Raw genomic sequence first — 12,576 nt, 5'->3', positions numbered from 1 at the left:
CAGCGGCTGATGATTTACTGATAAAATGAGCTGCTTTGATTTTTCTTGCTCAGCAGATTTTTCCCTTGTGTGAAGAATACCTGATCAATAATAATATATGAGAAACCAGTTTTAATTTTGATTTGTCTGTTTTTGGACCAGGTCTAGAGATAGTAGTCATCTTCTCCTTTGACTCTCTGTCGATTGTGATTTCTGACCTGGGGTTAAAGGGATTATTGATGCAGTCAGAATGCTGTGACGCCATTGGGCCGTACTGCGTGACCCCTCTTAGATTGGTTGTTTCCTCATTTGAATTGGACAGGAATTCACTTGCCTTTTGAAAAGTGTGTTATTGAATTGCCACAAAAGTCAACGAGGATACATATTTAAGTTTGTTCATTTACTGGCTACTTACCGTAAATTCCGGACTATAAGCCGCGGCTTTTTTCCCGTTTTTTGGCCTTTTTTGCCCCCTGCGGCTTATATAACGGTGCGTCTTATCTATGGATTTTTTCCAAAAAAAAAAAAAAATCTCTCTTTTTTAGCACTCTTTCTAACTATAAATCCACTTCTGTTTTAATTTCCTCTCTTGCCCTCTTTTAACAACATAACATAACATAACATAACATAACACAACACAGGTAAGCAGAAAGAAAAAGACGAAGCAATCACGCCATGAATGAGGAAATGACTCACCTGCTGGAGGCTGGAGATACACGCTTGGGCTAAACTTTTACTCCGTGAAACACTATCGATTAAGTCCGACATCGCTCAGAGGTTTTGAGCAGCTTGAAAACAAGTTTGAAAACGTGCAGAAGTCCATCCACTCACTCACTAAAGAAACTAAGGCAACCGTGAACAGAGTTTATAATGCGGAAAAGCGCATCCGCGCACTGGAGGACAAAAACAACACAGTGAGTCCGAAAATGGATAAAATGCAAAATCGAAACCCTGCACACGCAGGTTGATGACTTAATCAGCAGGAGTAAAAGAAATAACATTCGCCTGATCAATGTAAAAGAGGAGCTGAGATTGGTGACATGGACGCTTTTGTGGCAAAATCCTGTGTTACATCCTGGACCTGAAGGAAGGCGAGAAACCACCAGAGGTGGACAGGGCACACCGGGCGCCTCGGCCACGTCCAGACCCCGGCCTGCCACCGAGGGCCATCTTCATCTGCCTACTCCGCTGGCCCGACCGTCAACTCATCCTCCAGGCTGCGGGGAAGAAGCCCCTCACCTGGGAGGGTACGCGCTTTTTCGTCCGGCAGGACCTCTCCGCGTTGGTGCAACAGAAACGCGCAACATACAACAGCATCATCGAGTCAATGGATATCGCTTTGGCGTACTGTACCCAGCGAGACTCGTCATAACCAGACCGGACTATCTTTAGCACTCTTTCTAACTATAAATCCACTTCTGTTTTAATTTCCTCTCTTGCCCTCTTTTCACCACACCGCGGACACTGTGTGCCCAGCGGCGGAACAAGAGCTCAAAGTGAAACTGCCGAATATCTTTTGAGTTGGACTGGTCAATAGTACTGTGAGTAACTAAAATAAAAAAATAAAAAACGGAATTCTCTCTTCTTTAGCACTCTTTCTAACTATAAATCCACTTCTGTTTTAATTTCCTCTCTTGCCCTCTTTTCACCACACCGCGGACACTGTGTGCACTGTAAAAAAAACAAAAAATACCACAATGTGTGATTTTGTCTGGGGATTAGTGACCTGACTTTTGTTTTGTTGAAATGTTAATAAATGGGAGCTTCCCCAAACAGCCATCTCTTTCCCGACAATCCCCTCTGTGCACGAAGCCTTACATATGGTAATTAAACATCAAAACACCCGCGGCTTATAGACCGGTGCGGCTTATAGAAGAAAAAAATAGTCACCTTTGAAGGTGCGGCTTATAGACCGGTGCGTCTTATAGTCCGGAATTTACGGTAATTGGTTTAGGCCGATGTGATTATTTAGAGACAGCGGGGGAGGAAGAGAGAGAGAGAGAGGAGAAAGTGTGAGGAGGATTTGTTTGATGCTCAGCTCTTCAGCTGGGTGATCTGGTTGAACTCATCACAATGATGATAATGAGTTATTTTTGTGGACGGAGGGAGAGAATATGAATACATCAGGAACACGGCCTACTTTTCAAAAATCTCTGAACGAGAACTTTCAAAATCGAAGTAGTAATGAAGGATGTGTCTCCTGCTTGGAGAAAATGTTGAAAGAGTAGAACTCCGTGCTCAGTATGTGATGTCATGTACGTAGATGTCATGCCATAATCTAAGAAACACATCAACTCTGTAAACTTTGCTTTTTATCCCTCGTAATCATGACTGTTATTGTTGTTACTGTCCAGAAATGTTCTATGATGAATCTTCATAATTAATACCACATTTATTTTCATTCACTTTATTTCGATCTCATTTATGTTTGAATTTATGTTTTGGCAACAACAACATGTGTGCACATGCATGTCAATAAAGCTCTATGAATTTGAATGGGAGGGAGAGGTAGAGAGAGATATTTAGGTCCCCCTAGGCTTTCTCAATTACTGCCTGAGCACAAGTCAAGGCTCTTGCTCAGAAAACAAATCGACGTGACAGCTTTGATATGACAGAGTTTTGTGAAGAAAGTGAGAAATTAATTCAACGCCGGTGGTTTGTGGCAAATCAACTCTTAATCTAGGGCACCGTGTTGGTCACGGTGCAGGATTGACAAGGTGTTTTGCAGGTATTTACTTGTCCATCGTCACAGCATGTCTCTATCTGTGTGATGAGGTTTTCCTCCAGTGCTGCCGATAATGCCACTCGTGTCAAACAAAATTGTGTTTACTTAATTAATATTCGGTCTAATGAGATTATACTCTCTAACCCTCAAAGTCAATCTAATTTGAGACAGCTCGCTGTGCTGTTAGCCTTCCAGCGTGATAACAAGGGGGTTGTGTGACTGATTCAAGCAATCGATATGGAATTAGTTTTTTGTTTTTTCCCCCCACTGGAGTCTGTCTCTCAGCCCTAAATATCTGAGAAGAACCACTGCCTTATGTTAGCATGTCAACTTAATAGTAACTTGTAGACACTAGGGGTGGGAATCACCAGATGCCCACGATACGATACTAAAACGATACTTGAGTCACGATACGATAGTATTGCGATATTGCGATATGCTAGTATTGCGATATATTGAATATTGCGATATTTCGATATATTGTCTAACTCCTTTTCCTACCTTTTCCTTGACCTCACCGGAAGTAAAACATGCAGTGTTTTTTTGTTTTGTTTTGTTTTTGCCCCACATGTAGGCTAGATTATTACGCTTCTCTGGACTCAATATGCCACTGCAGGCGCCGACTGCAACATCGGGCGCTTCGGGCAGATGCCCGGTGGCCAAATATCGATACAATATCGTCAGGCAAAATATTGCGTTACTACTATGGTGTATCGGAGTAAATAAAAATTGGAAAAGATTTCAAATGTTGTTGTCCTTCCAGGGAGCAGAATTAGTATTCAGCTAAAGAAATGAAATAATGATGACAGCGGTACCTTTGCTTAGAAAGACATAGGATGCAGACAGATATAAGCTGCCATCCTTTGAACCTAAGACTGGTTAGACAAGAGACCGTTGCAACACTAAAGAGATAGGCTACACATTCTCAGCACTCACCCTGTGTGTGAACTGCTTTCTAGGAATCTTGTAATCTTTTGTTTGATGTGTAGATGAGAAACATCTGTGAAAGACGTGCGCTCCCAACAATCCTAAGTAGCGAATCATTTGCACAATCAACTCCTGACCCCCCTCAGCATCTGCGATATCAGTCGAGAGCTGCACTTTGTTGTGAAGCAGCATGATGATGATGTCATCAAGTGGCGACCAGGCAAGGGTCGTTAACTCGTGACCCTGATCAGATACGGTTGGATGGAGAGGGGAGTGAATATGAATGTTCCTACAGTGAAAGATGAGTGGAATAAAAAGGGGAATGAGGCAACGCATTTCCCCGACAGTCACTCTGTTCCATTATTCATCGTGTTAACTCTGGCATAACATTGATTTCTTCTGACACCTTATACTGATCAAGTCAGACCCGCCATGCATAGGGAATGAGGGTTTCCATTGGACGAGCCACATCTACACCCTCGTCACGTGACCACCAGCAGCTTTTGATTGCTGTTAAGCGCTCACCTCACCTGGTGCTCCTGGCCTGGGTCGAGCGTAATTATACTTTATAGAATTTTGCTATGATTCACGATCGGAAGAATCGAATCTGAATGCTGCCGACGTTCTATTTCAAAGAGTTGGGAACACGGAAATGGGTTGGTAATGGCTGTTATTAATCTTTGGCACATACCAGTGATTACAGTGAGTTGTTGCAACGACGACACCCAATAAAAATACATTTTGCTCTCTTTCATTCCACGGATAAATCTGTATTTCACTCGCTGTGCCGCTAGTCTGCCCCTTGTCTGTGACAGAAATATGAACAGTCAATTCTCTCCCTTGTTTCACGCTCAATCCATTCCTCATCACGCTTGTTCTGTTATTGTTCTCTTTATCTGTCAGAGTGTTTCTGTTCTCACTCTCTCTCTCTCTCTCTCTCTGTCTCTCTGTGTGTCTCTCTCTCATTTTCAGACCTGGGCCTGGATCAGTTCATGGTGAAGCGCTATGATGGCAAGGTAAGGCGTGGGCGTCTGGGTGGTGAGGCAGAAAAAGGGGTCAAGACTGGGTTAGGCTAGCTATCGAGGAAACCTGAATAACAGCAACAGCACTTTTAGAATCTGCTTTCATAAATGCTTCATCTCCCCCAGCTCAGAAATTCATTGTGAAATTAATTATTGTAATGACCATTGGTGCTATCTATGTTGCATTATAAAAGTATGTTATTAGAGGCTGTTATTATTACCCCTTCCCACTGGATAACCTCACCAGTCTACCACGGTTTATCTGTGAGAATAGCTGGGAATCAAGATTGTGAATTTCCAAAATGGACTAAATGAAAACAGTCGATCACTGGGGCTACTGTTTGTAATGAGAGCTTTTTGAGACAGTCCTGCACTTAACATCTAACTTGAGCTGTATGCCCTCTTCTATACTTTACTAATATAATGTGTACTTTTTCCTTAACTCAGTTTTCTATTTCCTCCTTTTTATCAGCTTTTCTAAAGGGATATTGGATAGATGAAACTGCAGTGTATACAGTGAGCTCAAAGTATTTGAACAGCAGTATTTGGGGAAAAAATACATATAACCGGGAATGCATGTAGTAAATGCCTTTCAATCAAATTATTACATTTATACAATATACACGTTTTCTACGGCCATTAAGTCAATATATTATTATTTTTGTTTTAAATTATCTTTTACACATAGCTTTTTTTTATTGCTTACTTAACTAAAAGTGTTGAGCTTATTTCCGTAGAGAAAATAATAAGCAGAATGACAATGTAACTACCATCCCTATATGTACTGTACACACACAGATGGAAAATGATTCAGATTTTGAAAACTATTGTGTGATTTCAGCACAATAGGGCGGGAATAAGTTAGTGACTAATTTCACAGGCCAACTTAGTGTTCTGAAGAAAATCTATATTTTGCTAATTGAAATTAAACTGTGAGGTCAAACTATTAACATGACAAAACCTCTCTTCATTACATATTTGGAATTGGGGAGGTGTGGATATTTGAATTCTACCATGACACACACAACTACAACTGGCTCCTGGCAAAATGCAGACCTTTCATGTGTAACTGTGCAGCATATTGTTCGATCACTTTGCAAAACAGAGTTGGAAGCTACATTGTGCGCCACTGTAAGTTAGCAACAATTAAGTTACATGCATAATGACCACATAATTAGCATAATTACCACTCAGTCCACATCTTACCATGTGCACAGACCATAGACTGTAAAAAAAAAAATCTGATCAAAAATAATATTGCTTTCCAAATACTTTTGGAGCTGACTGTATTTTTTTTGCCTTGGTGGATTTTCACTGCAATTTAACAAGCTATCACCCAAGAGCAAAACCAACTCATTGAAACATCACCCTGGTTGTCATCTAATTAAGAAAACCCATGTTTGGAGATGGCAGATGCGTCTCATGACACATCCAAAACTAAAGAGATATCAGCACTGTCACAAATGAGCTCCCAAAGTGATTGTGACACCACAAAATGTGCCCTGTCTATCATAATAATTCAGTCCCCGCTGTCTAATGAATGTTTGGTGACGTTAGCCTTTTAGTGGGTCAGTGCCCCTTAAAACAAAGTGATTGCTATCCTATCTATTAGCTGTAAAGTGACACAGTTGCAAGTCAGAAGGTGCCTCTAAAATAAGCAGTGTTGTAACGGGAGTGTAGTGGGGCGCCACCATGTCTAGCCATTTGCATAATTGCATCAGAAAGCAATATTTCATTTGGCGGGATAGCATTTATAAGCTATCTTTCATTAGATTTGACTCTAAATCCTCGACATATTGTTTGCGTACCTAAAAAGTACAAGTAACCCACTTGTTCTGAGGCTTTGTCTCTGGCCAGGCCGCCATTGTGAATAAGAATTTGTTCTTAATTGATTTGTCTGGTTAAATAAAGGTTAAATAAAAATCAAATAAATTCTGCCAGTGGGTCGTGCAGGGGAAATGACAAACGATCACAACGCATTCTGGGCGAGATGCGCGCCGAAAGTCTAGATCGTTGTCGACTCGCTCCCTCGGCCTTCGAGGCGTCGATCTGATAAATCTCACTTGAGCTATCAGAGTAATTGAATTGCACAGCAGATGGTGAAGGGGATCCCCCCCGAGGGAAGTCAATGAGAGCAGGTAACAGAATGACTAATGAAATGCACCAATAGTTTAATGTTTTATGTCTCCCACGATTGGCTGTGCCAAATAATTTGTCCAGTGTTCTGATTCGTCAAGAGAGGGCAGGGAGACAGGAGGCAAGTATAGGCATATAAAAGTTGACAGCTAGTGAAGCAACACCATATACTGTGGGTGTGTTTGAACATTTTGATTATTCCAGACTCGGAGTGAAATATTGCTTTAAGCCTAATGCTGGAATCCCATAACCATCTGCCCTCGTTAGGCAAAGCATACAGCAAGTCAAAAGCATTTAGGAGAAGCCTGCCTCTCTAACAGAGCAGTGCCACACTTCATCATTATTAAGAGAGACGTGTGCAAAGTGGCACTGCCCACTGCATAATGGCCTATTTAAAGGCTATAACAGCTGGTCAACCATGGGCATGCTAAACCCCCCATATCTATGGCTACCCTTTGACTTATACAATTACCCTTTCCTTACTCTACAATGATGGCTCCTATTCCTCGCTCACAGTGAGGAAGATGAAAGCCATCATTATAAGTTACCTGCATCATTTATTTCCCTGCCTCTTATTGATTTTCACCATTCCTGTCCTCTCTCACCTGTCCCAGGGAGGTTCATCTCTCTCACCTGTCCCAGGGAGGTTCATCTCTCTCACCTGTCCCAGGGTGGTTCATCTCAGCCCCCAGCAGTCAACCATCCACACTCGTTTTAGTGTTGGCCAAGCATCGCTGTGATTATTATAGTAGTGTTTCTAACCTCATTATAAGACTCACGTGACCCCAGGCTTGTATGCTGACGTATCACTCTGTACTCAACTCAAGCACAGCTATATATCTGCATGAGAAATCTCCTGACGCGTGGGGTTTTCTGTGATTACAGTGTATGGCTCCTGAGATTTCCCTGCTGTGGCCAGACTGGCCTGAAAACCTGCCTCTCTGTCAGCCTCTCAGGCTGTGCCCCCCCCCCTCTCGGCCCGCACAGACACATGCCTGCGCCTGATTGGCTGGATAGTCCCTTTTAGTCTGGCTGCAGGAGGGAACCCCCCTTTAGTGCTCCAAGAAGTCATGACATGTGCGTTACTCTTCATGAATAAAGACTATAATGAATTAGCCCAACATGAAAGTGCTGCTGCATCAATATTGGAGCAATGCCAAGCTTCATTAGCAAATCAGGAGGTCCACAGAGAGGGTGCTGTTCTGGCGCGTCACGGGGAGAGAGAAAAAATAATAATCACGGAACGCATGAAAAAATGGCCTGAGCACGTTGCACAATGCCTAGGCATTAGACTAAACTACCGGTAAACAAAACTGTCATGACAAACAAAGCATTATTATTACATTTATTAATCAGAGCATTCACAATAATAACATCAGCAGTGGGAGGTGCTGCTTTACATTCTGATGTATAAAAGTAAAAACAGCGCGCCACATTTATAAAAATGTTAGAACACTAATTCCAAGTTGTTTGAATGACAGAAATCTGTTCAGAATTAAGTTACGTGCTCTGTCTGTCTCTCTCTCTCTCTCTCCCTCTGTGTGTCTGTCTCTCTCTCTCCCTCTGTGTCTCTCTCCCTCTGTGTGTGTCTCTCTCCCTCCCTCTGTGTGTGTCTCTCTCTCGCTCTCCCTCTGTGTGTGTGTGTGTCTCTCTCTCTCCCCCCCTGTGTGTCTCTTTCTCTCCCTCTGTGTGTGTCTCTCTCTTGCTCTCCCTCCCTCTGTGTGTGTGTGTGTGTGTCTCTCTCGCGCGCGCGCAAAGGACTCGCAAAGAAGCAAGTGTGGTGCCGTAGGCGGCGAAAACCCAATTCAACCCATTTCCAAATGGTAACGTTTGATTGACTGGTGATAAAAACACAATTGACACAACGGAATTAAGGATCAGACTTTTGCGGATGACATAATTACGCACGGTGAGCAGAGGAGCGCACTGAGATAACAAAGGAGGTGCCGCTTCCAATCAAATAGATGCCGTTCCAAATCTGGGAGGTCCCAGATCCTGTTCCGACAGGATCCGGCACAAGCCAAACCCTGGTGCAGTGTATGCAGAGAGTGTATGCAGAGAGTGTATGCAGAGAGTGTATGCAGAGAGTGTTCAGCAGAGGGTGTGGTGAGGTGCACACGGAGCTCGGGGACCAAACTAGGATGAAGACTGTGATGGATGGCACATAGAAATACAATATTAGAATGCCCATGAGAGCTTTCTTAAAAGACCTCTGTGTCTCTGTCTCTCTCAGTGGTTTTATTCAGATAATACCCGAGCCGATGAAGATATTTCTCCCAGACGCATGCAGTTTCGCTAGTGGAATGTGCCAAAGTGTAACGTGTATTCCCCCCTCTCCACCTGACACACTAATTAGTTCCCAGGCTCAGTGATGCGTATTTAAAACAAACATTTCCCGACCCAATATTGCTGTTTAACAACGGTTTGTTCACGTGGACTCACCATATTTGATTTATTTTTTATGTTTTGCTGTCTTGGGGACAACACCGTCTCTATGTGGGTTTTAAATGGGATGTCTTGTGTTTGCTAACCCAACTGTTTGATGACTGTCTCGCCTCTGTTCCGTCACATCATCTATCATTTTTTTCTCCTCCTACCCTTCATCGTGTGGGCATACTCTCAGCTGCCATAATGTAATGTTGATGTAACTTGCCGTTGTTGATGTTAACTGTTGTTTATTCCCTCATGCTCTTAGCGACCATCTCCATCTCCTTCACATAACTAGTAACCCCTCCATTTTTCTCTCTCTCTCCCCTTCCCCATGAATAACCATCATCCTCAACTCCCTGTGTGCCCAAACCCCACCTGTCTCCTCCCCCAATCACAACTCCCTATCTCCCAAAACCCCACCTGTCTCCTCCCCCAATCACAACTCCCTATCTCCCAAAACCCCACCTGTCTCCTCCCCCAATCACAACTCCCTATCTCCCCAAACCTCACCTGTCTCCTCCCCCAATCACAACTCCCTGTGTGCCCAAACCCCACCTGTTTCCTCCCCCAATCACAACTCCCTATCTCCCAAAACCCCACCTGTCTCCTCCCCCAATCACAACTCCATGTGTGCCCAAACCCCACCTGTCTCCTTCCCCAATCACAACTCCCTATCTCCCAAAACCCCACCTGTCTCCTCCCCCAATCACAACTTTCTATCTCCCAAAACCCCACCTGTCTCCTTCCCCAATCACAACTCCCTGTGTCCCCAAAACCCCACCTGTCTCCTCCCCCAATCACAACTCCCTGTCTCCCTAAACCCCACCTGTCTCCTCCCCCAATCACAACTCCCTGTGTCCCCAAACCCCACCTGTGTCCTCCCCCAATCACAACTCCCTGTGTCCCAAAACCCCACCTGTCTCCTTCCCCAATCACAACTCCCTGTCTCCCTAAACCCCACCTGTCTCCTCCCCCAATCATTCCTCCTCACTGATCCCCATTCTCCACCCATCAACTCCCCACCCCTCCTCCACCCCTCCCCGTCTGTTTGGTTCCATCCCCGTTCTGCCCCTCCTTCTCTGCAGGACTTCTGGCAGGTATGGGGCGTGTACCGAGAAGCATGTGTGCGCCTGAATGACAAACTGCACTTTGTATTCACGACCTACTCCCTCCCTTCGTCCCTCCCTCCTCTCTCCTCTCTCTCTGTCTCCCCCCCTCTCTCTTTATCTCTCTATCTCTCTATTAGTTCCTCTCCCTCTTTCTCTCCTCCATGCTAATGTGGTGGGCATAGCCTACCTATTCAGAGTTGTTAGTCCGCGGGGACCAGCTAAGAAGTTATTCTGTTTTTATTGCATCTCAGCTTCAGCGAGTGTTTAACCAGAGCCATGGCCTCAATTATGCTTAGAACCACACTGGATAGGACTCTCGCCAAGCTGAGCATTTCAATGTATGTGAATTCCTCCAAGAAATCAGTGGATTGGCAGTAAAATCTTGTTGAACTTACCTTCAGCTACTCTCTTGCAGAAAGGAGTGAGTTGAATTTGAATAATCATGAGAAGGAAGGAGATTTAAGGACAACTAGGGCCGAAAACTTCAGGGCCGAAACCCTAGGCTCGCCCACTGCACGGCCTCGCCTGCATCTCGGCTGCTGCGTGGTCTCGCCTGCTCTATTGGCATGTGCAGCGCACAATCGGCATGCGCAGCCCACAATTGCTCAACGTTGCTTCACTGATGACATCACTGTCACTGATGATGTCACAATGCCTATGACATCGCTGATGAGGTCACAATGCCTATGAAAAATCATCAGTGCCTATGACATCGTCAGTGATGTCATAAGATGATTTTGGTCAATAATGATGTCACTGATGACATCACTGATGATGTCATAGACATTCTGACATCATCAGTGGGACAAAATGTAAACAGACAAACATTGACCACTTGCTCCCTTTTATATAAAAAAATAAAAGGACAGAGTACCAAGTCAACAGTAATATTGAGTTGCATGCACCCGTGTTTCCAGTAACGCTACAAAATGTTTCCTCGCCCAGCGTCAGTGGCTCAGTGCACTGGGGGGGGGGGGGAGCGTTTTTCAATTGGAAATGTTTTGATCTACACGTTTCTATAAGGACAGATTCCTGATCCTTGACCTACAAGCTTCATCCATTACACAAGTTGACCTTTAAAGCGGGTATGAAAGCCTGCGTGGCTCTCCGGTCCGGATGACTCGGAGACATACCACGAGCAGCAAAAGAGCAGGTTATAACCTGTTGACTTTATACCCTACAAGGGAGAGGCAGAGAGAGAGGCGAGGCAGCAACACACACACACCCCACTGTGTGGCAACCTGTACGGAACATGCACTCACTCACAAAGTCTATCATGTGCTGGAGAGAGACCTCCCCACCCAGTGCCCTTTAGATGGCGTGCTGCCTGCCATACTGCACGCTCTGCTGTGAATTATTCAAAGTGAAGACTTTCCCTTTCACCTCTTCGACGAGGATTATTAAACAGTGCCGCAGCCCTGCTACATTATTTACACACTGGTCAGAGCCCCAAAGTAAGGTTCACATACAATCTATACATTATAGATCTATAATTGCTCAAGAATGAGCAAATGTCAAGTTTAGCCAAAGCTGAGATGCAAAGAGCAGCTATATGGTATTCCCTCTCTGCCTTGCTTTCTAACTACTCCTTTTCCTCATCCTTCCATCTCTTCTACCAACTATCATGAGCTCTAGCTTAACCCCCCCCCCCCCCCCTCCTTCCTGCTTTGGCGCTGTGGCTCTTTCCCAGCATGCACCGCGCTCAATTGCCTGTGTGTCTTGACGGAGAGAAAGTAGTTGTAGGTGGCGCCCCCTCTCTGCGCATGGTGGCATCACACACAGGGGGGCCCCTGGACTCCAGGAAATGGCCTCCGTACACAGTAATAGCTAGTGGTGGCGAGGCTGCATTGATGTGCTTGGCGGCCTTTTTACCACACAAAATCCATTTCCTGGATTGTCTGATTGGACATCAGTGCTGCATGAGTTCTTCTGTAGAGCATGATGGTTTAGATTGACCCAGAGCAGGACGTCCACTCACTCTCCCGACCTCTTCCTGCAAGCGGTGGCCTGCACTCTATATATACACCGCCACTCTGCCTCTCTTGACCTGCTGTGATTGGCAGGGGACACCTGTCACTCAAGAGGGGAGGATGAGGGGTTCCGCTGCCATGGAGACAACAAGCCTCTTGTCTCGTCTCTCCGAGCGTTGTCATGTTCACTCTTTCTGTTTTGGCAGGGAAGCTTCCAAAGGCAGTTGTTTTGGAACTGTCACAGCACTATAATTCCTCTCTCATCTTTCCACACCTTC

At 44.7% G+C, this 12,576-nt stretch overlaps 1 protein-coding gene across 2 annotated transcripts in view; it reads left to right on the top strand.

Annotated features, from left to right (window-relative positions):
• The window catches only part of micu1 (mitochondrial calcium uptake 1), a 53,920-nt gene that overhangs the window by 15,183 nt on the left and 26,161 nt on the right, over positions 1-12,576 (top strand). For both annotated transcript variants that reach the window (XM_083657994.1, XM_083657993.1), the window contains exon 5: positions 4,604-4,647. In XM_083657994.1, coding sequence (XP_083514120.1) covers positions 4,604-4,647 — 44 coding nt within the window. The remainder of the gene's footprint in view (positions 1-4,603; positions 4,648-12,576) is intronic.

The sequence above is a fragment of the Poromitra crassiceps genome (assembly GCF_964638095.1).
Source record: "Poromitra crassiceps genome assembly, chromosome: 22".
Classification (NCBI taxonomy): domain Eukaryota; kingdom Metazoa; phylum Chordata; class Actinopteri; order Beryciformes; family Melamphaidae; genus Poromitra; species Poromitra crassiceps.
The sequence above is the reverse complement of the archived record's forward strand: the minus strand, read 5'-3'. Positions and strand labels throughout refer to the sequence as shown.